Source organism: Emydura macquarii, unplaced genomic scaffold (assembly GCF_026122565.2).
Source record: "Emydura macquarii macquarii isolate MOO-44397 ecotype Brisbane River unplaced genomic scaffold, CSIRO-AGI_Emac_v2 contig_306, whole genome shotgun sequence".
NCBI classification, from domain to species: Eukaryota; Metazoa; Chordata; order Testudines; family Chelidae; genus Emydura; species Emydura macquarii.
The window spans coordinates 13,079,224-13,102,983 of NW_027130443.1; the positions used below are offsets into that span (position 1 = coordinate 13,079,224).

Sequence of the window (23,760 nt, forward strand, 5' to 3'; positions counted from 1 at the left end):
CAGCAAAGAGTAAATTACAATTACCAGACATCACCCAATTACATTTCTTGCTCAAAGCCCATCCCAGATTATTACTGAAAACACTCCTGTAGGCTTTGTGAGGGTACTGAGGAATTAATATTTGTCCCCGTCTTTTGGTTCCTTCTCCAAGACAAGTCAGCAATATTGAAATTGCATCTCAGACAACATCATAAAGTGTCCCTTCACCCTCCTTCCCCACAGATAAGCTACAACATAGCCAATTACTTAAGGAAAAAAAAAAAAAAAAGACTCCAACAATTTACTCCTTCTCCCCTCTCAATTATCGATACTCAGGGTTCACTGGAAGAAGTAGGGGGAGGGAAGGAAAATAATTAGTAATTCTGCACTCACTATAATTGATCTCTAATCAAAGACAGTATTTGTGTGCACCAAATGAATTCCTCATATAGCCCTTCCAAACAAGGATATTTTAAATACAAGAATAGTGGTCATAGCTTTGATTTTAACCCTGTGGTGTGAGCATAACCATGCTAAATACACACATTTTGAAACACTCTGGTCACACAAATTTCTGAGGGAAGTGGTACTACAAAGTTACCAAACAGTTAGCTCTATTAGGGAAAGAAAGAAAATAAGATCAATTGACTGTCTTGTGAAAATTAGTTTAGAATATACATTTCTAAACTTCCCTCCAGCACTCTTTAGATCAGTCTGTGGTTAATTGGTGATGGACAGTTTTCATTCTGGTGGAAAAAAGAGGGAAACAGTACTGTAAAGTCTCACTCACTAACAGGTATTTAAAAAGTCAATAAAGTGGTCCTCTCAGAAGAGCTAATTTTAATCAGGAACTCTGCAAATTAAGACATTCAAATAATCTGAATGGGAAAAGTTCACTTAGTGATACATCTCAGCCCTACCATGAAGAACAAAGTTCAGTTTGCAGGCCCTCATTTAATTCTCAACTCCTCCAGCCCTATATCTGAGCTGTTATAGATGGAGTGACAAAAAACAGCACTCCCTTCATAGATGCCTCTGGTTAATTGGTGGGCTTCAGACAGTGTACGGCCCAGCCACAAGATTGTATAATGAGGCAGTATCTCCAAGGGCTTGTCTACAAGGACTAAGCGGAACTGAAATTAGATGTGTATTTAAACTGAATTAGTTATTTTGGTTCAACTTTCCATGTAGACAAGCCCTATGTCAGAGGATGATCCTTAAAGCATCAACAAGGACAAAGACCCTAGGTGTCTATAGACTGCTGTTTTTCATTCTGGAAGAGATAATGGATCCCCTCAGTAGACCATCAGCGTGCAATACATTAGTTGCCTCCAATCCCATTAATAATTACTATAAGACTATCCTCTTTTCATAAGGGGCTTTAATTTCAATTCAACATCAGCTGGAAGGATACATATTCTCCTCCCCAAAAAAAAGATTCAAGGGATACTGCAGAGAAGCAACCTCCCCTGAACGCCATCCAGAAACAGTGACAAAGTCTCACTCAGGCCTGTGGAGGCGAAGTTGCAAAGGGGGTGGGGGGTGTCAAAGCATACAATTAGCCCTCCCTCCCCCCCAAAAAAACCCAGACTTTGAACAATTAAAAAAAAAGACGGGTCAAAAAATAAGTTTTAAAAAAGAAAAAAGGAATGCTCAAAGAGGACAGATTGAGGTGGATTCTCAAGGAGTTGTGCATCAGAAACAGTCATGCCTGGGCATCCAAGAGCAATTATAACTGTGTTAGCCTAAATTTTAATCTAATAGAATATATTAAAGCCCCCACTAGACAGTCTTTAAAAAAAATAACATATAAATAAGCTCAAACATACATGAGTACTTGAGGTAGTTTCATGTGCTTTATGTTGGCAGCACCTGACCAGGCTTCAAGAGACCTTGAAGAGTATCATGGAATGCCACCTGTCAGGACAAGAACCTTAAGCAGATAATCAGCAACAGGTTTCCAAACCTTAATATACTATGTTAGGAAAGAGACAAGCCTGAGGGAGTGGTTGACAAGCAACCCTGCATTAGGGAACTGGCACGGTATCCTATGAGAAATCCACTTGAGTGCCGGGAAGTTGTGTCACCCTTCCCTACTGCTTTTGAGGGCCTCCCTGGCAAGGTTAATGGGATTAGAAACAAGGTTGGAGGGACAATGAGCCCATTGAAATAGCTGTAATCATTTTGCTAGAAATATTAGTGTTTACTGTGCCAAGAACATGCCACCTGTATCTGGAATTCTTGTTAAAAAAACCCAACTATTTGTTTATCTTTTCTGTCCTTCTGTGTGTCTTAGCAATCCATCATTACTGAACACACGTCTTTAAACCTGTAGACCCGCAGTGATGTAAAATGTTAATTCTGATGTCTTCAAATATGGGAACAGCCAAGACTTTCCAACCAAATCATCAAGACTTATCATTAAGTAATGAAACAGATTCCCAGATAGATTACTTTTCCCTGTTGCTATGAATACAAGAGAACATATAGTGGATGCTACAGATTCATAGATTTTGAAGTAAGAAAAGACTGTTAAATCTAGTCTGACCCAGACAGGCTGCAGAATTTCAGGTACCCCAGTACTGAGCCTCAAAACTTATGTATTATTAAAGCACATATTCCAGAACGGAATCCAGTCTTGATTTGAATATGTAAGATATGCTGAATCAACCACTTCCTTTGTTAGTTTGTTCTAAGTGTTCAGCGTCCTCACTGCTAAAAATGTGCACCTTATTTCTAATTTGAATTTGTCTGGCTTTAACTTCCAGTCATTGTTTTTCATATGCTCTTCTCCTCTAAAGCCTCCAAGAATTTGCAGTTCCTAAAACTATAATGAACAATTTATTAGTTTAGGAGGTAAATTCATCAAAACTGTAAACAGAAAACAAAACTATATTAGTAATGATTACTTGAAAAATAATGATCTAGTGGATCACAGGAAGTTATGGAAGGACAGTTACCCACACCATTATGAAATCAATTATTTAAAAAAGAAAAAAAAATGTAATATTAGATGGAATTTTTATTCCAAACAGTATTTGACACTTCTATACTAACTGTCATCTGTAACACTCAAAGTATTTTACGGAGGTAATTAGGTATCATTATCCCCATTTTACACAGGAGGCAACCAAGGCATGGAAATGTTTAAGTGGCTTAGCCAAGGTTATATAACAAGTCAGTAACAAAGCCAGTAAGAGAACCTAAATTTCCAAGTTACCAGTCCTGAGCTCAACCAATCCCTAAACCAGCCAGTTTTCATGATTATCCTTCATTTTTGACATCCTCTAGGATTGTAGTTTATAATAAGGGGGAATTTGGTATCAATCCCTCTATTCAGGCTGTCTAACACCATCCATTAGAGAAAATTCCAGAGCCTTTGAGGAGGTACATGCTTCTTTTTGCAGCTTAGGTATAAAACATTTGGTAGGGAAAAAACACTAGCACCAAAGAGTTTTTTCTTTGTCCCATGCTATTCCATTCAGGTTTATTCAAAAATGAAACTTATGAAAGTCACCATTTCCTTTTTGTTGCTTGAGATGACAGTAAAAAAAGTTTGGCAGAATGCCAAACTAACTGCATATTAACATTCTAATCTAAGACTGGGCCTACATAGCCACCAAAGCAGGGACAGCAGCAAACTCACTCTGCACTGGGAACCAGAAGAAGCTGTCTGCTTACTTGAGTGTGAAAGGAGCAAAGAAAGAGCCAGGCCATGTTCTTTCTGCCTGGCACCCCACCCAGGTCCATCTCTCCCTCCTCCCCTTGGAAGACACGACATAGGGATTTTCCTGCATCTGCTCAGAAGAAATTGGGGCATGGGGGAGAAAGGAAAGACAGGCTGGGTTCCCCACCTTCAATTATCCCCTGGATCCTATACATGGGCTATACCTCTCTTGGAGATAGACAGATAGAAACAGCCTTCTTCCACTGCTAACTAGTTTGTCCTGCATTGCTGAAAGATCAGTGTCAAACCCTACCAAAGATGCATGATTGGGTGGGAAATGGTGTTTTCAGTTGCACAAAACATTTGTTTTTACTTTTTTCTTTATCTCACTTGAGACATCTGGGGGCCTGATATGCAAGAGTGTAGAGCTGTGACAACTGAAATCAATGGGAACAGTAGATTCGCAACACCTCTGGCTGTAAGGTAGTGTGGTCTGGAGCAGTGGCTCTCAATCTTTCCAGACTACTGTACCCCTTTCAGGAGTCTGATTTTTCTAGGGTACCCCCAAGTTTCACTTCACTTAAACTCACCTTACTTGCTTACCAAAAAAATCAGACAAAAATACAAAAAAAAAAAAAGTGTCACACCACACTTACTGAAAAATTGCTTACTTTCTCTTTTTTACCATATAATTATAAAATAAGTTGACTGGAATATAAATATTATACTTGCATTTCAGTATATAGAGCAGTATAAACAAGTCATCGTCTGTCTGTATGAAATTTTAGTTTGTACTGACTTCGCTACTGCTTTTTACGTAGCCTGTTATAAAACTAGGCAAATATCTAGATGAGTTGATGAATTCCCTGGAAGACCACTGCAAACCCCCAAGAGGTACATGTACCTCTGGTTGAGAGCCATTGGTCTGGAGGAACAAGCACAGGGATAGGAGTCACGAGTTCTTAAATTCTAATTTTGGCCCTGCCAATGATTCATTAAACAGCCTTAGGCAATCTTTGACTCAGTTTCCCCCTTGGAAAACTCAGGATAATTCTCTTAACTCATACTGTTGATATCAATGTTTGTAAGGCATTTAGATATTGTAGTGATAATTGTTCTAGAAGAGATCATGAAAAAATGAATAATCTTGTATTTATTGCAAGCTTTGGATGGCATATAGTAAATAAGGCAGGGACCCATCAATTGCGTGACGGAGGATAATGCTGAACAGCAGCCTCATTCCCTGAGCACTGTTCCTCCTATGCACTGAATGAGGTAGGGGGTCCTGTGGAAAAAACAACCTGTGATCTTGTAATTAAAAACTATCAACACATTTGAGTAAGGGAGCAGAATTAAGATTGTGCAAACTAAAAATCTGGCATTTCCCAGCTTTCAAGTGCTTGACTTTGAAATTAAGTAACATTCTTAATACAGGATTTTATTTTATGTATTATATAGTTGAGATGGCTTGGTGGAACAAACAAAACTGATGTTTCAGTGAGAACACATGCAAATGGCAATGCCTTATCTGGTATATCCATAGTATGTTCTCTTCATTACTACTTGCTTGTACAGTAACTCCTGTTAAAATTAAGAAAGTTACAGATGCACATCAACGGAATGTAGTCTCAAATATTTAACACTAGACAACACAAAGTTAACTGTGCTTTTGTCTCAGGAAGGTTTCAGGATCAAGTCTCAAGCCAGGACATGGACTCATTCTCCATGCTGAAGAGGTGCAATATTACTGATGGAGGATGGAATGCTTCACTGTTAGACATTCTGCCTTTTAAACAAGGCACTAAACTAAACTTCCAAGTGATCAAATAGAAGTTAAAGACAACAGGGTGCTAATTTGAAGGGGAGTAGGGCAACATATCTTCACTCAATTGTCTAATATCTAAGATTGTGAGGGAGCTACTATATTATGCTTTCCACACTGGTCTCCAAAAAGGTATTTTGAAAAACCACTCTGAAGTATCACAAACATGAAAGGCATTATATAAAAAGCAAGTTTTGGGGTTCCCCTACTCCAAGTCTAAAAGCAAATCTACTCTGTTTTCTCAAAGGTAGGGGACACACAGTTAACTCTGGTTTTGTGAGCACTTAGAGAAAATGTTTGGACCTCTTTATAAATATTAATTACATCACTACTTTACATCAAGAATTTACAAACACCCAACATACATGTCTCTGATTTTTTTAAATTAATGACCAACTCATACCCCAATAAGGACACTCCTCCAAAAAATCCAGCACCAAACTCAGACAAACAGCTTCACAATCACCATTAATCCTACCTCTAATATTAACTAATAAACACATTGAGATCCTTGTTTGAAAGATACTATACATATTCAAAATGTTTTCCTTCTTGCTTTATCGTATTAATTATATGGGGTTTACATAAAGTCTGTATTAGAAGGCATCTATATTAAGAAAATTTCCAGGTGAGAGTATCCAGTATATGCCATAAGAGTATGCTAGAGAATTTGTATCCCTCCTCACAATACAGTTATAAAAAGCCCAACTATAACATCTTGTGCAATATTAGAAAAGTAAGCATATTGTTCACCTGGGAGACTGATGTTACATAAGCAATCAGCATTAAAAAGGTTCCCAACACCCGCAAAAGGATCGCTTTATAAATATATTAAAAGTTTTATATTTATTTTGATCTATAAATTATACAAAACGCACTCATGTTCAAGTCTCTTAACATGCATAAGAGAAACAAGACTTATTCAGTAATATGCCCCGAGTAAGAATACTGAATCTGTTTACAAATGTTTTCTGCACCACAAAACAATATAAACTACTATGATGTTCTCCATCAGATCTACACACAGGGAGTTGGTGATCTTTTCCAATGGCAAGTTTTATGTATAACTGACACGGACCTACCCATGAAGTAAATTTAAACTGCATTGGACACAGCCACCCTGTTATCTCAGCCTGACTTCTAAATTTCTCAAGAGGGAGTCACTGAGGACTCTTCCAGTTGCTTAGCAACTGCCCTGGGGACCTCACAACATGGACACCATTTCAGAAGGCAAAGTGTGCCATAATTCAAACAGCCACCTAAATTCTCAAATCCAGGCTCATCACATTTGTAGTTAGTTGTGAAAATTAAAATACAAATTCCACTTACATTTTAAGAGCTAGAGCTTCTGTTAATGGCACCTTTCAGCAGTACTAAAAGCACTTTTTGAAGAAAATAAAATGAAGCAGAAAACTGTATCCACAGAACAGGTAAAGCACAATTAGTTCAATGAAAGCCCTCATACTGTCCTGTCTATTTACATAAATCCTAACTTAGAGGGGCTACTTCAGGAGATAGTTTTATAGTGTCTAAGGCCAGAAGGGACCATTAAATCACCTAGTCTTACCTCCTGTAAATATCACTAGCCATGAAATTTCACTCAGATACCCCTATAATGGGCTCAATGATTTTAGTTAAACTAAGCATTTCAGTCCTCAGGAGACTAAGCTATTATGTGCCACAGGCAGAGAACAGGGGATATCAAGGTATCACCAAAGCCTGAGGCCCCTGAAATGGCAGTGAATGGATACGGTGAGATATGCCCAGATGATCCTCTGCACCATAGATAAGGTTAAGATTCTGTCATGGGTATTTTTTGTAAACGTCAGGGACAGGTCACGGGCAATAAACAAAAATTCACAGAAGACCATGACCTGTCTGACTTTTTTTTTTTTTTTTTTATATATAAATAAAATACTGGGGAGGAGGGAGGGAAAATAGAGCTATCGAGGCTTGCAGTTGCTCCAGCCCGCTGCTCCGCTGCCCAAGGGCTGGCCGTCAGTTAGCTATTGGGTGGCAGCCCCAGGACTGCCAGCTGCTCCAGCCCTGCCCCAGAAGTTATAGAGGTCCTGGAATCCATGATCTCCGTGATCAAATCGTATCCTTAACCATTCATTGGGCATGGATTGTCTGCTGAGGGGGTGGGGGACAAAACACCCCCGACAAAAACCCAAAAACAAAACTCACCAAGGTCTCTTCCAATCTTATCTGGGAGAAAATTCCTTCCCAACCCCAAATCCAGTGATCATTATCATCTGATCACATGAGCAAAACAATAGCCAGGTACTTAAGAGGATCCTCTGGACCATCTTGGAGCACTGGTTCACTCCATCCACCTGTGTCCACCAATGCCCAATTTCTGATACTTCATAGAAAGGCAAATAATCCCCAGAATACTTCTGATTACATGTGCATGGGGGAAGGGGGGCAGGAGAGACTGGGGAAGAGAGAAATCCTTCCTCACCCCTGTAGGTGACTAGCTAAAACCCTGGAGCATGAAATTTGATCTTAATGTACAGCTGCAAGCATTTTTAACATCCCCACCAGACCATGAAGGAAGGGATTACCTGGAGGATACTTATGGTCCCTTCTGGCCTTGGAATCTCACAAACATCCATCCTGAAGCCTAATTAAAGCACATATAGTAAGAATATATATAATCTCATTTTAAAGACTCCTGATGAAAAATAGCTCCACATCCATTCAATTCTTAGCCTATATGATGAAAGGTGCCAGTTATGTATATGGTTGTCCACCGAGAAGTCACTTTAGACTAGCAACTCAATTCATATAGGACTCAGAGACATTAGATGATAACCATATTCAACTATTACCAGCATTAGCTGGATTTGAACCAACCACTTTGAAAAGATGCCAACATTTGATCAGTGGTAATCACCAGAGAACACCTGCAGATGACTAAATGAAGCTGCAGAGCCACAAAATAGCCACACTGAATTGTGATGTTTAGCAAATGATGCTGTTGCATCATCACACGTTGATGTATCATACTGTAACTATGCAACATGAGCCTCTTTTCTTACTCCTCTCCACTCAAATGCTAGGAAGGAGAGGGGTTTCCCCTCTCTTCCCATCCTACATCACCTGAGAGCCACAGTGTCATGTAACTTGAACAGCATAAGTTGACTATCATATGCTAAGACATCAATCTTCCAGGTTCTCAATACAGTGTACAGTCCAAAGGTCAGAATATAAGACTGGAAATCAAAAGAGCTGGGTTCCATTCCTAGCACTGCCACTGACTTCATGTGTGATCCTGGCCAAGTTACTTAACCTCAGGGTTTCTCGATTTGCAAATGTTTGTGAAATGCTTTGAGATTTACACAAAGAATGGTATGCAAGTACTAAATAGCAGTATTACAAAATATCATGTGCAGGTAATTCTCTGTAGCCATATATATCATAACCTGTGATAACTAAATGTTTGAGACTTATGCTGGAGAGAAGATAGCAAGCATGGGCAATTTTTTTCCACTGAGCTATCACACTGATAACACTGAATACAGTCACTGCTTATACTGCAACGTGCATGCAATGTTGTTGTAGCTGTGTTAGACCCAGGATATTGCACTGCAACATAGCTTGTCTGTATTTTGTCTGCCTTTCAGTGCCAGAAAGTTACTGTGGCACCACTTCCACAAAACCTACAGCACGGACTCACAAATTTATATATTATGTACCATTCCTTAATTAAAAAATGGTCTCATGGACTGCTCATTCATGGTCACCCAACACCCCTGTGCCAACTACAGAATTTGCTTGCATGGAAAAGCAACAGTCTAGAAGTATTTAGTGTTTTTCATCTGCCTTTAATATACTAACTTGGAGGTGGGGGGTTCTCTCCTTTCCCATCTGTTATGTTCTTCTTTGACTCCCTCCCCTGCATGTGCTTCTCTGCCACCTGGTCCTTTTTTCCAACTGCATATGCTTACCAGTTTCCTGCCCCTCCTCTTTCCATGAACATGCTTCCCTGCCACTTGGAATCTTCTCCCCCAGACATATAGTACCGCCCACATGCTTCACTCTCTTCTACTGATGGCTAGCAACTCCAATCTCATTGGTGTCCCTCTTGTCCCCAAGGGCAGCTCACTTCCTCTCTTCCTGTGCAGCAATGGTCTCCAGTAGAGGCAGCAAAGCTGCTGTCTCACTTCCGGCTGCTTTATAGGCCTTCATGCTCTTCTTTGCATTTAAGAGCCTGGACACCTGTAGAAGCAGCTGGAAACAAGAATTAGCACCATGTGTGCATTTAATCTTCCATGGACCACAGTTTGGGAACCTTTAACTTTGGAAATGGGAGTCTACTGTATGGAAGATAAAAAATAGAAAGGGCAGGGGTAGCTGGGAAAACACAAGAGAAAGTAAAACCTAAGTGACTCACTTAGACTTTCATATAAGAGTCTGAAGGCCACAGACTTAGCATGCATCTAGGTCTGATCAGACCTAAGGAGGGGGGAAGGGGGGCGGGAATCATAAAAAGAAACACCCTGACGAATAGTACTGGGGGACACAATACTGAGTGCCTCAGTGGTTTTGGGCAAGTGACTTAGCTTTGGTGCCTCAGTTTCTCCATATGTAAGTCAGGGATAATAATACTTACCTCACAAGAACTTAATGCTTGACTTTGAAGATGTAACATACGAAGTACTACTGAAAATATAATCCCCCTTCCAAATCCATCCACTCCCGAAAACCTTTCTATGTTTAAAATTGAAAGCAGGTGTAAATAAGGAAGGTTCAGGGAAATATCCCCTTTGAATTTACTGTGCAAGGATCCCCTCCCCGCCCCCCCCCACATTCACTAATACTTTACATAACGAAATAACCAATACAGACACCTAGGCAATAAGCCCATTTAAAGCCATTTTTAAAAAAGCAGCAACTGTAGATCTGTCTAGTCATTGCTGATCCATTATAGGTAGAAAAATCAATACAGATCACCTTGATCAGCCAATTAAATTGAAAACCCTACCCTAAGGGGGAGGGTTTCTAACCAGGAAGGGGGAATCTTTGGCACAAATGTCCAAGCTGCCGGCTACACCTTTAGCAGCAGGAAAGACAGTGGAGTGAAACAAGGCAAAGGGAGGGGAAAAGAAAAAAAAAGAAAAAAAAAAAAGAAAGAGAGGGGGGACTCTTATTCTGACACGAGATTCAATCTGGCTGCCAGCCGGGTTAAGTGCCACGACTGGGGCTCAACCAAGACACACAAATATGTCCACTCTCCCCCCACCCCTCCAACACACCTTCCCCACCCTGAAGACCACTCCTCACCCTCTAACGAGCTTTTGCTACACTTCCCCCAAAATAAGAGGAGGGACAAAGCAGCTACCCCGTTACTAATAACACCCCCCCAAGAGACCTCAAACTGAAACGCGCCCCACTTCTCTAACCACGCCTTCCCCACCCCCCAGCACATCTCCCCCACGCAAAAAATACTACCCACCCTCCAACAGAAGAGGCAGATCTGAGTCGGATCATTTTAAAATCGCGCCTTTAGATGCAATGGGCTTTCCCCTGCATCCAACTCCACTACCGGCTCTTCCCAAGCCGGGAGGGAGAGTGTGTGAGCGTGTGATGGTGGAAGAGGAGGAGGAGGAAGAGGAAGGAGGCAGGGTTGAAAGCCTGTAATAAGTTTCCCAAACAAATGCTTTAAGGGCCTTTTAAAAAAAAACACACACACACACACAAAACCAAAACCTACGATTTGCACCCAAACCAACCACATTTTAAGACGCTCCTCCTCTCTGGAATTTTGGAGCCAGTCATACAGCAGAAACTTTTCAGGCACCCTTGAATTTCATTTTCCTAATTTCTCTCAATCATAGCCCCCCATAACAAGCAAAGGTACAAAACTATTTCCTTTACAAAAATATAAATTAAAAAACTCCCAAGGCAGAAATAGTTAAATTTTAGCAGCCGGACAAGAAGACTTTGCACTTTCCCCAGCTTAGCGAAGGCTGGCTTTAGTCTCTTTATATTGGGGGAACGCTCTCTCCAGTTCCCTAAAAGCAAAAAGAGGGGCATCCATACCAATTTCCTTTTACAAATAACTTCTATCCCCTCCCTCCCCCAAAATAACCCCAATAATAACTTTGAATCGGTGAACTTACAGCCAGAGGCACTACCCCGTAGCTCCCCACAAAGCCACGCGATAGAGATCCTTTTCTTGAGTTAAGAACTACTGTTACCCCGAGCTTTTTGTGCAGCCGGGGATCCCTCTCTAATCCTCTCCGCGGCTGCTCCCCTTGCCAAATAATGCGCTTCTTACACATGGAGTCGCGGCGTCACTCCTCAGAGCATGCGCACTGAGGCCAGCACTTTAGCCCTCACTAGCTACCCCCTACACACAAGGGAGCTCTTAATTAGCTCCAGGCTTGCAGCTGGAGGCTCTTGCTGGGTGCCGGGACATATGGAGCAGCTGGGGGGTGGAGAGGGTCGAGTTTCCGGGTAATGGTGGTCCGGGTCTGTGACCTGGGGCACCATTGGCAGAAGGGGGTCAATGCACATGGCACAAGAACAGGGATTGGCTGGTGGCTTGTGAGACGCCAAGGGAGGGGTCGAGACTGGTTTAAGGAGTTGCCGCCGCTGCTGCTGGGGAACGATCTTTTTTCTACTACGTACGCCTTGGGCCACGTGGATAAGCAGCCAAGAGGAAGAGGAGGGTGCTGCGCTGACCGCGGATTCAATAACGCCAGTGGCCGACTGGCCCTAGCAGGGGCTCCACGTGTTCGGGGTGAGTATTACAGTGGAGCGGCTGCCTCCGTTCTGGTTCCTGTTCTCATAACCACGCAAGGTTTGCAGCCCGGTTCTCTTTCCAGTGCGATTGCAGCCCCTGGCTTACTTCTCTGGAATTCTGAGCGGTAGTGGTGCTGCCCAACGTTGGGTGTGCAGGGTTCACACTGCTACTTCACTCCTTTGGAGGTAGTAGGGTGGGTCCTCGCCTCGGCTGCTTGGCAAAGAAGAAAGAACTCACAGCCCCACGTGGCTTTTAATCCACACCCACTTAGTGTCATGATGTGAGTTTCCAGCTACAACCTATGGGTCACCTATTCCTGCATTTGACTCCATGGTCTGGCCACTGTAGCTTTCCTAGGCTTCTACCCTTTCCGGGTATTAGTACCTGTGCCAAAAACTCTCCAGTGCTTCACTCTGGTGGAGTTTAACATTTGGACAGTTAAGAGCTACCTTCTTTTCTCATTAGTATCTCTTAGCCAACAGTCCTGAGACAAGTAGATCCTACCCAAGGGCTTTCCTTCTTCCCCTAGCCTCTGATGTTGGGGTGTGTGTGCCTGATAGAAGAGCAAGGAGGAAGCAATGGGATGGTAATGGAGGCAGCAAGTTTCTTTCCAGGTCTAATGGGGGAAAGCTCCTTTTGGTTGTGGGACTTAGCAGAGGTCATGGAACCAGTAGTACTGGTACGCCGATACCTTAGCCTGGATTGATGGGGACAGGACTCCAACTGCTCCTAAAGCTAGAAGTTATTTGGAAGCAGGTATGCTGGGGACACTCACAGCTTTGCCAGGATTTAATTGGTTTTATGATGTCACAGATTGATGTGGTATTAGAAGCTTGGATGCTGAGGTCCAAAAGGTTGCTGGTTCATATAATGTTCTAGCTACACATGCCACACAGTACAATTCCAACACAGAAAATTGATGACTCTCTGGATAGAAAGAGGAGAGGAAATTAAAATTAAATGCCTAGCAAGCTTGTTTAGCCTAGCAAAATGAAGGCTGAGATATGATTGCTTTCTCTCTAGCCCCCCACCCAAACACCAGGGAGGGAAAAGATATTGTTAAAGGATAATGATGGCACAAGAACAAATGGGTATGAAGTGGCCATGAATAAATTTAGGCTGGAAATTAGGTTTCTAACCATCAGAGAAGTGATGTTATGGAACAGGCTTCCAATAGTAGTAGTGGGGGGCAAACAACCACAAAAACTGTAAGATAGAGCTTGATAAATTTATTAAAAGGATACAACAGGGTTGCCTGTGATAGCGGAGGACTGGACTCAATGACCCTGGATATCCTGTCCTATGTAGGCAACCTACAGGAAGCAGAGATTGAAATAGCTTCCCTGTTGCATAGGAAGCAGCAACTGGATTGATAGGAGGCTAGGTATGAAGACTCCTATGAACCTAAAGATGGCCCATACTCTGATAGAATGAAAACTTGAATTCCACACAGAGATCAGAACTAACAAAAAGCAACCTGAGAGATCTTTTTAAATACATGGAAACAAATATCTCAGTTGTGGAGTACAAAATGGATTTGCCTCTCTTTAGAGAGGTAAAGACTAAGGTGCGCTATGAGGTATGGAGCAAAGAGGCCCCACCCCAATTAATTTGCCCAGGATCTACATGCTGCTGTTGGAATACCCAGACACAAAAGCAAATCATACTTGTAGGATGATTTTACCTGTCTCTGTGTTTGATTCATAATGAGGATCCTTTGAAACTGTATTTTGCCAAATCAGAAGGCTGTTGGAGTCATGTGGGCCAAGTTATTACTGGAATTTCAAATTGGCTGTGTTGCTGGGCTCTCTGAACATGTTTCCATTACCTAACTTTTGGTGTGATCCCTGAGGAAGATACTTACCTGGAGTCTTTTTCTTCTCCTAAATCAAAAGTAGCTCAGTAGTCTAACTGACCCTGAGGTTTGTTTGGTATGTTAAGGGTTCTGACCAGATTGTAGTCATGATTCAGGCCTACAGAAGAGGGGTGGTGATGGCCAACTGACTAAATCAGCTTTCTAACTGTTACCAGTTCATTCCGGGGGCTTGGATTTGTCTGGCTTGAATGGACACTTATGTTATGACAAGTTTAATACCAATACAGATTTCTTGTGCGGCTTTTAAAATCTCCGGTTCACCTCACCTTTGGAGTGGACTGTTTTGTGGGAGGTGATCTGTTGACTGGTAGCTCATCACCTTAATGGTTCAGGCTAAAGTGAGGCAATGTCGAATCACTTTCAGCAACACACATCATGTTTTAGGGTCTCCCTTTGGCTTTGAAAGAATGAGGATCCTGCCCCAACAGTAATTACTCTGCCACAGTATTTCTTTTAAAACTCATGTGAGGCACACATCTTGTGAAAGAAAGTGAGTAGCCTGCAGGAATTTGGAGAGCCAGCCAAGGTAACACTTTGCCAGATTTTTTGACCTGTGCTTGTCAGGCACTGAATCCAAGTTGAGCATTCTCTTTGCATTTGTACTCCACTATGCAACCATCCATCTATGCACTTCCATCCATTACCATATTAAGGTTACTGGAGATATGCAGGAAGACTTCTCTGTCTGAGAGATGAACCTTTCTAACAATGTAACCGTTTGTCATCCTAGCACTCCAAATGGGATTGGCCTTCAGATCAACGACTATATTATGTATGCATCTGGGGGATTGTTCGGATGCTTCATTATCAGGGGGTGAGATTGTGTTTTGTTCCATAAGAGATACTATGTCCAGAATATATCTAGTTATATGACAAAATGCATTGCCAGTTCTCTCTCTCTCTCCTAATTCTAGGAATACGGTGTTTTGGCTATAAAGGCATACTGAGATTCCCACAGTGATCCCGAGAAAAGTCCTGGGCCTCTCTATGGTCTGGCCTCTTTCTGTGGATCACATCCTGTAATTTATAGCCCACATAGAGGCTCAAGCGCTGGACTGTTTCAACAGCAGCATATTACTTGCCACAGCATCCTCTGTTTCCCAGGCAGCTGGGTTTGGGGAATCTTGCAGCGCTTGTTGCCTAAAGAATGATGAAGGAATGGGCTAAATAACATCCTCTCATAAAAGATTAATTGCCTTTCTCTTTACAGACCAGCATGAGAACTTGGAGTATATGATGAAGACCACTGCATCAGAAGTGGAGGGCCTCTTGTTCCACACAGTATTTACAGCAGCCATCTTTGACATCTTCAGGGTTGGAAACTTGGCAATGGGATCAGGTGGATGGCTTGTCTGGAATCTTGTTGCCAAACAGCCACTAGTTGGGGATCATAGGCGGCATCAATGCTGCCACCTCCCTCCCCCAAGCATACTAACAAATTCAAAGTTCAGTGGTGCACCTCTGCTGACAAAGCGAGTGGCAGTGCCTGGTCTGGAACTGGAGACTTATCTGCCTCTACAACTGGTATGGGAAGGGCTTATTTGTCCTGCATGGGGATGGATGTCTGCTGACGTTTTCATCTTATAGCAGTACTCCAGAAGGCTTTTGGCTGTCCTTGGCTGCTTCCAGGTGAGGTTTAGCCCAATGCATTTTAGACTGAGGCAGCAACATCTGCAATGGCAGATGGTTTGCTGTAGGTGTGTCTCCTGGTCTTTGGTATCTGGGGATTGAATTGCTGTAATGTATCTGTGCATCAAGAAGGACTGAGTAGAGGAGAGACTGATTTCTTTTGGTAGTTGTATCTCTTTTCATGCCCCAGATCTGTGGATACAGTACAAACTGAGTGCACAAATTGGTGCAGCAGAACTATATAAGAGGTGTGTGTTTTGTTTTTCCCATTTGCACACCATTAAGTTGTGGGAGGGACTTTAAGGGACGAGATGGGACCAGCTCCTAGTCTTAATATATTCTGTGATATTGCTAAAAGAAGCTACTTGGTAATAGGGTATGGGAATCATCTGTTGGTTAAGCTTAAAAGACTGAGTGGTACTCAAACAGATGTATTTGTGGCAAACCTGGTTTGGCCAAAACTACTATCATGGCTCGTAGAGAGAGGGATTACAGAACTAGTAAAAAGCAAACTGTAAAATAAATGACCCTGGAAATTAGAACTGCCATTCGAGTCGCCTTTTGAAATATGACATTGTGTATGACTGTGCAGAATTGTTCCACACTGCCTGGGTACAGTATTACAGATTGAAAAGAACACTTTCCTTTTGCCTACCTGTATGCTGATGAAGAACTTGGAGGTGAGGTGCACCAGCTAAGTGATAAGCCAGTAGCATTTCACAGGTAATGATTTGAGGGCGGATGTAGTTTAAGTGCAGCTACTGGTGTGGAAAGTAGGAGGTTAAAATAGGCTGGTTTCTCTTTAGTGGCAAAGTTAAAATCTTAACTGACAGATGGATCAGTTTCAAATAGCCTCACTATTATGCAAGCAAGTAAACAGCATTGTATCTGCACTTGTATCTACTCAGGAGCCTTCATTTGTGTTTAGAAGTCCCATGTCTGTCGGCATACTAGCTGATAAATAACTGCAAAAGTTCTTTTCAATTATGCCCACATAAAGGTTAGGTTCTAACTTTAAACAAAAGTGTTTATATGGGCATTTAAAAATACGTGAATAGACTCTTCATGTCTGGAGCCATACTGCTTTGCGTTCACGCACACCAAGTAGTGAGCAAGGTCAGTATGTAGAGAGATCTAGGTGGTACAGAAAATGTTTCAGTAAGTGATGCTTTTCCCTGTGTCAGTAGCCAACAGAAACTGAGCATGATGTTGGTGGCTCAGTTGCTGTAAGTACCTTCTTTCATATGAGACTTAAAGCTAAGGTGTTGACTACTTGACCTTTTCCACAATCATGATACCTCTCAGAAGATGAGGATCTTTAGGTCTAGCGTTTTAGTCAAACATCAACTTAGGTAACTATGTTCTACCTTCCTAAATTCACTCTGTAGTTTGTTTGTTTGAAAAATAATTCACTATGTCCTAAAATAGCACATGGTATTCCTATGTGCTTAGTCTCACAACAGAGGTATTTGCATCTCTCTCTCTCTCTCTCTCTCACACACACTATATATATATATATATATATATATATATATATATATATATATATATATATATAAAATGTATGAATGAGAGAAAGAGAGCGTGCTTGTTTAAAAGGTAAAATGACTTGGGATCTTTCAAAGTGAAAGATGATCGAAATGTAAGTATATGGGAAAGAGAGCTTCTGCTTAACGTGATTGGGGAAGGGGGCATAAGGACTTTGTCATTCTAACAATTTCCTTCATGAGTGATGTGGTGCCTTTAGAGGAGAAATATAGATGGAGAAGGAGCTACAGAAACAACTTTGATTGCATTTTTGTCAAAGAATTGAGTTACTGTGATATGTATCACCTGACCACATGAGGTTACTTACTATAAGCCTTCACATAAAATGAGCATTTTATAACACCAGCAGTTTGGCGAGCTCAATGTCTGGCTGTAAATCAGCTTGAATCCTACAAAATAGTGTGTAAACAAATATTAAAGTGGGGCTAACACTGGATTGAGGTGCAGTAGTGAACTTCTATTGCATTCAAAAAATATCAATTTTCAACAAAAGCCAGAGTCTAAGAAATATCTATTTTCTATCAAGTTTTTAAAATCACTCTTGAAATTAAATGAAAATACTTCCATTATCTGAACTTGCAGAATGAACAAGACTTCAGACTGCTTGCAAGTTCCTCAAAACACTTTTGCCACTTACTGTTCTGCAAGGAAGACTATCTATATTTATAAAATTGTCACAAATTTAGTTCCTAAATCTGGACTGTAATGAGAGGGTTACTCATCTTGTGCAGTAACTGAGGTTCTTTGAGATGTGTATTCCTGTGGGTGCTCCACTCTAGGTGTTGGCATATCCTCGATCAGAGATATTTTACCAGCAGTGCTCGTCCAGGTCACGTATGCACTGTCCCTGTCTTGCAGTGCCGTTGGCACCCTTTCAGCACGCGTGGCCCGATCTCCTCTGTTCCTTCTCTACTGTGGAGCCCTAACACTTGACTCCGAAGTTGAGGGGAGGAGGGTGGGTAGTGGAGCCACCCACATGGGGACACATCTCGAAGAACCTCAGTTACTGCACAAGGTGAGTAACTCTCTCTTCTTCGAGTAGTGTTCCTGTGGGTACTCCACTCTAGGTGACTCTCGAGCAGTACCCTCAGTTGGAGGGAAGACTTTAGAGTTGTTAGGTTGTATGGAAGAAAGTACTGACAGTCCAATTGATACATCAGCTCTTGATGCTTGGTCAATGTTATGTAAGAAGGCTGTGCATGTAGAGACTGACCTGGTATCCTGAGCACTTGTGATGCTGGTATACCTGATAGTGGATTTCAGGCTGCATCCATACATGCTATACACAATGTGTGGATATTCTCTTTGGATCGTTCTGCAGTCGATACAAAAAGTTTAGGGGATTTTCTGAATGGCTTTGTTTTTTCCAGGTAGAACGCGATGGCACATCTGACATCCAATGTATGCAAGGCCACACCCTGTGCATTACTATGGGGTTTTGGGTAAAATGTAGATAAATGAATAGGTTGATTTAGCTAAAATGCTGCTTTGACTTTGGGAGGAATTTCAGGTGGGGTGTAAGGGTCACTTTATATTTGTGGAAGATTGTGTGTGGTGGATGGGCCATGAGTGCTCAGAGCTGATGTGATGGTCACTTGGAATGATACTTACATAGACATGTACGTTAGCAAACATGTTGCTAAGGGTTCAAATCTGTGGCTTGATTATTCTTAGGAGTAGGTTAAGGTCCCACAGTATTGTGGGGGACGTATATTGAGTATATGTTCTGTATACCAGTCATAAAATATTTCACAATTGGATGTGCAACGATTGTCTGATCTATGTGGCTGTGGAAGGTGGTGGTGGCTGGTAGATGCACCTTGAGTAAGTTAATCAATAACCCTGATTCTTTTAGGCTCAGAAGATAGTCAAGTAGCATTGGGATCGGTGCCATTGTGGCAGAGACTTGCTTCTGTTGGTACCATGAAGTGAACCTGCGCCATTTTTTGAAAGTAAGGTTTTCTTGTAGCAGGTTTTCTGCTGTTTAGTAAGATATGTTTTATTGGTTCTGAACACTCTAGCTCTGCTTGTTGGAACCAGTTAGGAGTCAGGCGTAACGTCTTCAGGTCTGGATGGAGGGATGCGTCCCTTGTCTTGAAATAGGAGATTTTCAAGCAGTGGGAGAAAGATCAGTGTGCAGACTGATGCCTCTTCTCTTTAGTTCTCTTCACTGGAGAACAAGATAGGAGAGAGAGGTTCATCCTGGGTGAAGTGTACTGGGGAGGTGACAGTCCCATACAGTGGTGATAGAGGATGTTAAAAATTCCTCCTCTTGTTCATGATGTCGGCACTTCTCTGTGTTGTGGCATCGGTGCCACCGATGCCATTGTCGTCATTGTCGGTGCTGAGGTCTGCTCTCTGCTGGGAGTAGGTGCCAACACTGTTATCGGCACCGTCAGCACCATAGATGTTGTTCGTGCCAGTGCAGACAGCTCAGCGGCTGTCGGTGCTGTACCGCTTGTTGGTACCGAGGTCTCTGTTGGTGCCGGCAATGTGGCAGTTGTTGCTGTTTTGCGGACCGTTAATTTTGACAGTGCCGTCTCGCAGGAGGGCTGTTTAGATTTGCCTCTTGAGGCCATACCAGAGCAATGAGAGTCCTTTGGTGTCATACTAGCGGGTGTACCTGAAGAATCTACAATCTTGTTGGTACTAGATCTTTTACCTGTTGTGGGTGGTAACCTCCTTCTCTTGGCATGGTCAGTTCCAGGAGGGATTGAATGTTCTTCTCTCCTCCCCCCACCCCCCACTAGGTTTCTCCTGTGACAAGGTGTTACCTTGTCCAGGGTCAGAAGTAGGTCTGAGTGACCTCTTCATCAAAATACGTTTCAGCCACAGGTCTCTGTCACTCCTGGCTCTGGCTTTCAAATTTTTCCAGTAGATACATTTCTGAGCTGTGTCCCTCACCCAGGCATCTGATGCACTGTGAGTGTCCATCAGATGTTGGCATTGTGTCCCTACAGAAGATGCATCGTTTGAAGCCAGGTGAACCTGGCATGGTGCACCGTCCAATGGAAGGAAAGGAGATAAAGCTAACAATCTATGAGGAAGGATACGGTTGGAGAAACTTAATAAAAAAACCCAACAAACTGGTAAGTAATAAGGCAAAACTAAGACTAAGCATAAGCTGACTAAATTTGTACAGAAAACTAACTATTAAGGAGTTATTTAACGAGCTAAGAAGAATTGCTGAAGGCTACGTCTCAGACCACAGACGATTGAGAAGGAACAGAGGAGATCGGGTTATGTGCACCGAAAAGGGCGCCAATGGCACTGTAATACTGGGATGGCAAATGTGTGACCTGGACGAGCACTGCTTATAAAAGTCTCCAATTGAGGATGTGTCAAGAGCGAGAGTGGAGCACCCACAGGGATACTGCCTGAAGAACTGATAGTTTCTCTATAGTTTTGAGCTATTTTAATAAGCAAACACCTTTTTTACCCAGCATCTGTGGTTACTGTGTGTCAAAGAATGTATGTTCGCATTACTTCCCCGCTCCTCACTGGGCCCTTGATTGCTGTGTTTGTACTTAACTGAATACATATTAATGTGTGAATAAACGAGAGAACAATCTGAGACAGCCAGCAGGATTCCAGAGTTGAGGGGCAGGTTCTGGGTGTCACTAGGTGACCATGTTCTGCAGAGGAGGGCATCAGCTGCACTCCATTAATGACATTCCTTTGTAGGTGGGGGATTCCTGGGAGAGGGCCCTTCCCAGCCAGTGTTGCCAGCTAGGCTATTGGAACAGAAGCAGTTGTATAGTTTTAGCTTTTATTGGGAATGGATGGGTAGGTGGTGGTTAGGAAGAACCAGAACTAGCACGTCTCAGAATAAACATCTACTTGAGCTTACTGCTGCTAAGATGAGGTGAAAAGCTTTCGCTTATGAATAGGGCACAGATGCACAGGATAAAAGTGGCAAATATTCTGTTCCAATAATCAGCGCTGATGCAATATGATCCAGATTCATGCTAAAGCTGAGCACCTAATTAAGAAAGCAACATGATAGCAGGACTTTATGGCTCCAGCTGCAATTAAACAGCCTTCTCCCCACGGTCTTTCCCTAATTCCAACCACCAACTCTATGGATACTAGTGTGGCTCTTGTCAACTAATCTTTCCTTTATGCTCCAATACTTCATCCTTCTCACACCAGTAGTTTAACTCAACCATTTTGTACACCCTTCACCAAAGTGTAGGTGGCAGTTCTTGCTTTAATAATAAAGCAGAATTAAATAGTTGAGGGAACCTGAAAAAAGGGTGTATTGTTTAGGGCAGGGTAAATAAATGTTTGGTCAAGATCTTAATTTCTTGGTCCAGGTCCAGACTGACTCCAGAGAAAATACAAAAATCGGTAAAATAAAAAGATTGTGGGGTCTGTCAAAAGCACTTGATGGCCTGGATTTAGCCCATGGTCTGCCTGTTGACTACCCCTGATTTAAGGTAAATCCTAATAGCATTGAACGCACCTTCCTTTCAATGTATGAATTCTGCCAAAAAGTCATTAAAGTCCTGACAAACTATGCTAATTCTCTTATTAAATCCAAGACACTGTTGTACATGAGAGGTTACACTTTCACAAACCCTTCAATAAGGAATGGTGTAGAGGGACAGGATGGCTTAAAGGAATGGTGAAAGCCATTACACTGTGGCAGGTTACTGTTGCTTTTAGTCTGCATCCAGCCCAGTGCATCAGTGATAAGTGATCAACTATTCTAATGACTAAATGCTATTGTGGATCGTCTACTGTCCTATGATTGGGAGGGGAAGTGGAGTAACAATCTACCTGCATGCGAGGGAGTGAGACTGGGTAGCTGCTGTCCTTAGACTCAGTTAATAGCCTGCAGCCTAGCGTGTGGAGTTGTGGTCTGTCTCCACAAGCAGAACAAGGATGGCAGGATTTGGCCCTCTGACTTTGGTTCTGTCTGCTAGTGCCAAATGTCTTTTCAGCACCATGCCCAGCTGAGCTGGATTAACTCGCCAGGGGCTATTAGATTTTTGTGGGGCCACTTATGGGCTGGTGCAGTGGTGCTCTGGGGCGCTCCAGCACTGGGGCCACCCAGCCACCCTGGGTGGTGCTGAGTTGAGCCACACAGAGCAGGCCAGGGCTTGACGGGAGAAGGGTGGAACGGGTGTGACTTCGGGTGGGCGGGGCTGGGGGCTAGCCTCCCTGAATGGGCGATCCACCAGCAGTCTGGATTTATTTTTGCGGGGCCCCCTTTAGCTCGAGGTCCTGGGCTGTAGCCCTTAAAGCCCCTGCATTAATCTGGCCCTGATGCCTAGCCTCAGCAGCAAAATACCATATGAGCATTCAGAACATTTAACAGTTATAAGGCATTCAAAACACTAATGAGGTTCACATACACACACTACTTTAATAATGACACTATGAAAATCTCTTCATAGTGCTAGGTTTGGAGGATCTATTTTATATTTAGTGACTTAATAAGGTTTAATCACATATACAACAGTGGATTCTCTTGAGATTCCACATCAAAAAGGATAGTTTAAAGTAGAAGCTAAAGACTTACAGGGTGAAAGCCAGTCTACAATAAGTGGATTGTTTTAAACTTTGTTCCAGAACATTCACGCTGAAAAGCTTTATATGCACCACTGATGGAGTTTCTTTCATACATTTGGTATATTTGGCAATAATTCTGTAAGAAAACTTACACTAATTCTAAATTAGTATATGCCAAAGTGTCTGGATTCATGACCTTTAAGAAACTCTGTCATCACATCTGTATAGGAGGGGTTAAATAGGCATAACTTAATAATACTGTATTGAACAGGAAGTAAATCTCCCACTTGGTTTTAACTGTATGCATCACTTGGCAAGGACTATCTTGCGTGTCTGTGGTAAAACCACCTACCTACATTTAGATCAAATTTTGGTCTCAGAAAATTAGTATTTGAGTCATGTTTACTTAAATACTACTAAAAAACAAAAAATCTAGACATACACTTTTCTTGGTAATTGATCTTAGTACAACTAACAACCTACATTAGAACTTAGCATTTCTGCTAATATCAGTATACAAAAACAGTTTAAATATGAAAATTCTCTAAGCTAAAAAGCAAAAACATTCTTTTAATAGGGATTAAACTGCAGAGTTGTGCAATGGTTCAGATGCTCAAAAAAACAGAAATGCAACTATTTTGAATGTTTCTTCCTAAATCTGTTCCATTCCCTTCATTTCCACCATCTAGCTACCAAAGATAAATTGGTGACGTTTTCCTTGCATTTGTGGTCCAAAAGCCTTCTATGACAGTGGAATATAAAGGGCAACCCCTTGTTTGTAACTCCAAAAAAACTGGGAGGGGGCGGATCTTAAAATATTGTTAGGTCACGAGCTAAGTTTAATTTTTATCAAGATCATAGAATATTAGAGTTGGAAGGGACCTCAGGAGGTCATCTAGTCCAACCCCCTGCTCAAAGCAGGAATAACCTCAGCTATATCATCACAGCCAGGGCTTTGTCAAGCCTCA

At 42.1% G+C, this 23,760-nt stretch overlaps 1 protein-coding gene and 1 long non-coding RNA gene across 7 annotated transcripts in view; one reads left to right on the top strand and one right to left on the bottom strand.

Moving 5' to 3' along the window:
• The window catches only part of GATAD2A (GATA zinc finger domain containing 2A), an 80,475-nt gene extending 68,678 nt beyond the window's left edge, over nucleotides 1-11,797 (bottom strand). For 2 of the 6 annotated variants that reach the window (XM_067560267.1, XM_067560242.1), the window contains exon 1: nucleotides 11,597-11,727. Coding sequence is in view for 2 of the 6 variants with exons in the window: in XM_067560236.1 (XP_067416337.1) it covers nucleotides 11,597-11,758 (162 nt within the window). In the remaining 4 variants the exon portion in view is untranslated. Of the gene's footprint in view, nucleotides 1-11,596 lie in introns of all 6 variants that reach the window. The other 4 variants (XM_067560236.1, XM_067560228.1, XM_067560250.1 and 1 more) reach the window with 4 other exon arrangements.
• A 96-nt stretch (nucleotides 11,798-11,893) lies between these two features.
• On the top strand, nucleotides 11,894-16,212 carry LOC137161237 (uncharacterized). The gene is made up of 2 exons (XR_010922050.1): nucleotides 11,894-12,219; nucleotides 15,309-16,212. It is a non-coding gene; the product is annotated as an uncharacterized lncRNA (long non-coding RNA).
• Nucleotides 16,213-23,760: the final 7,548 nt, after the last annotated feature.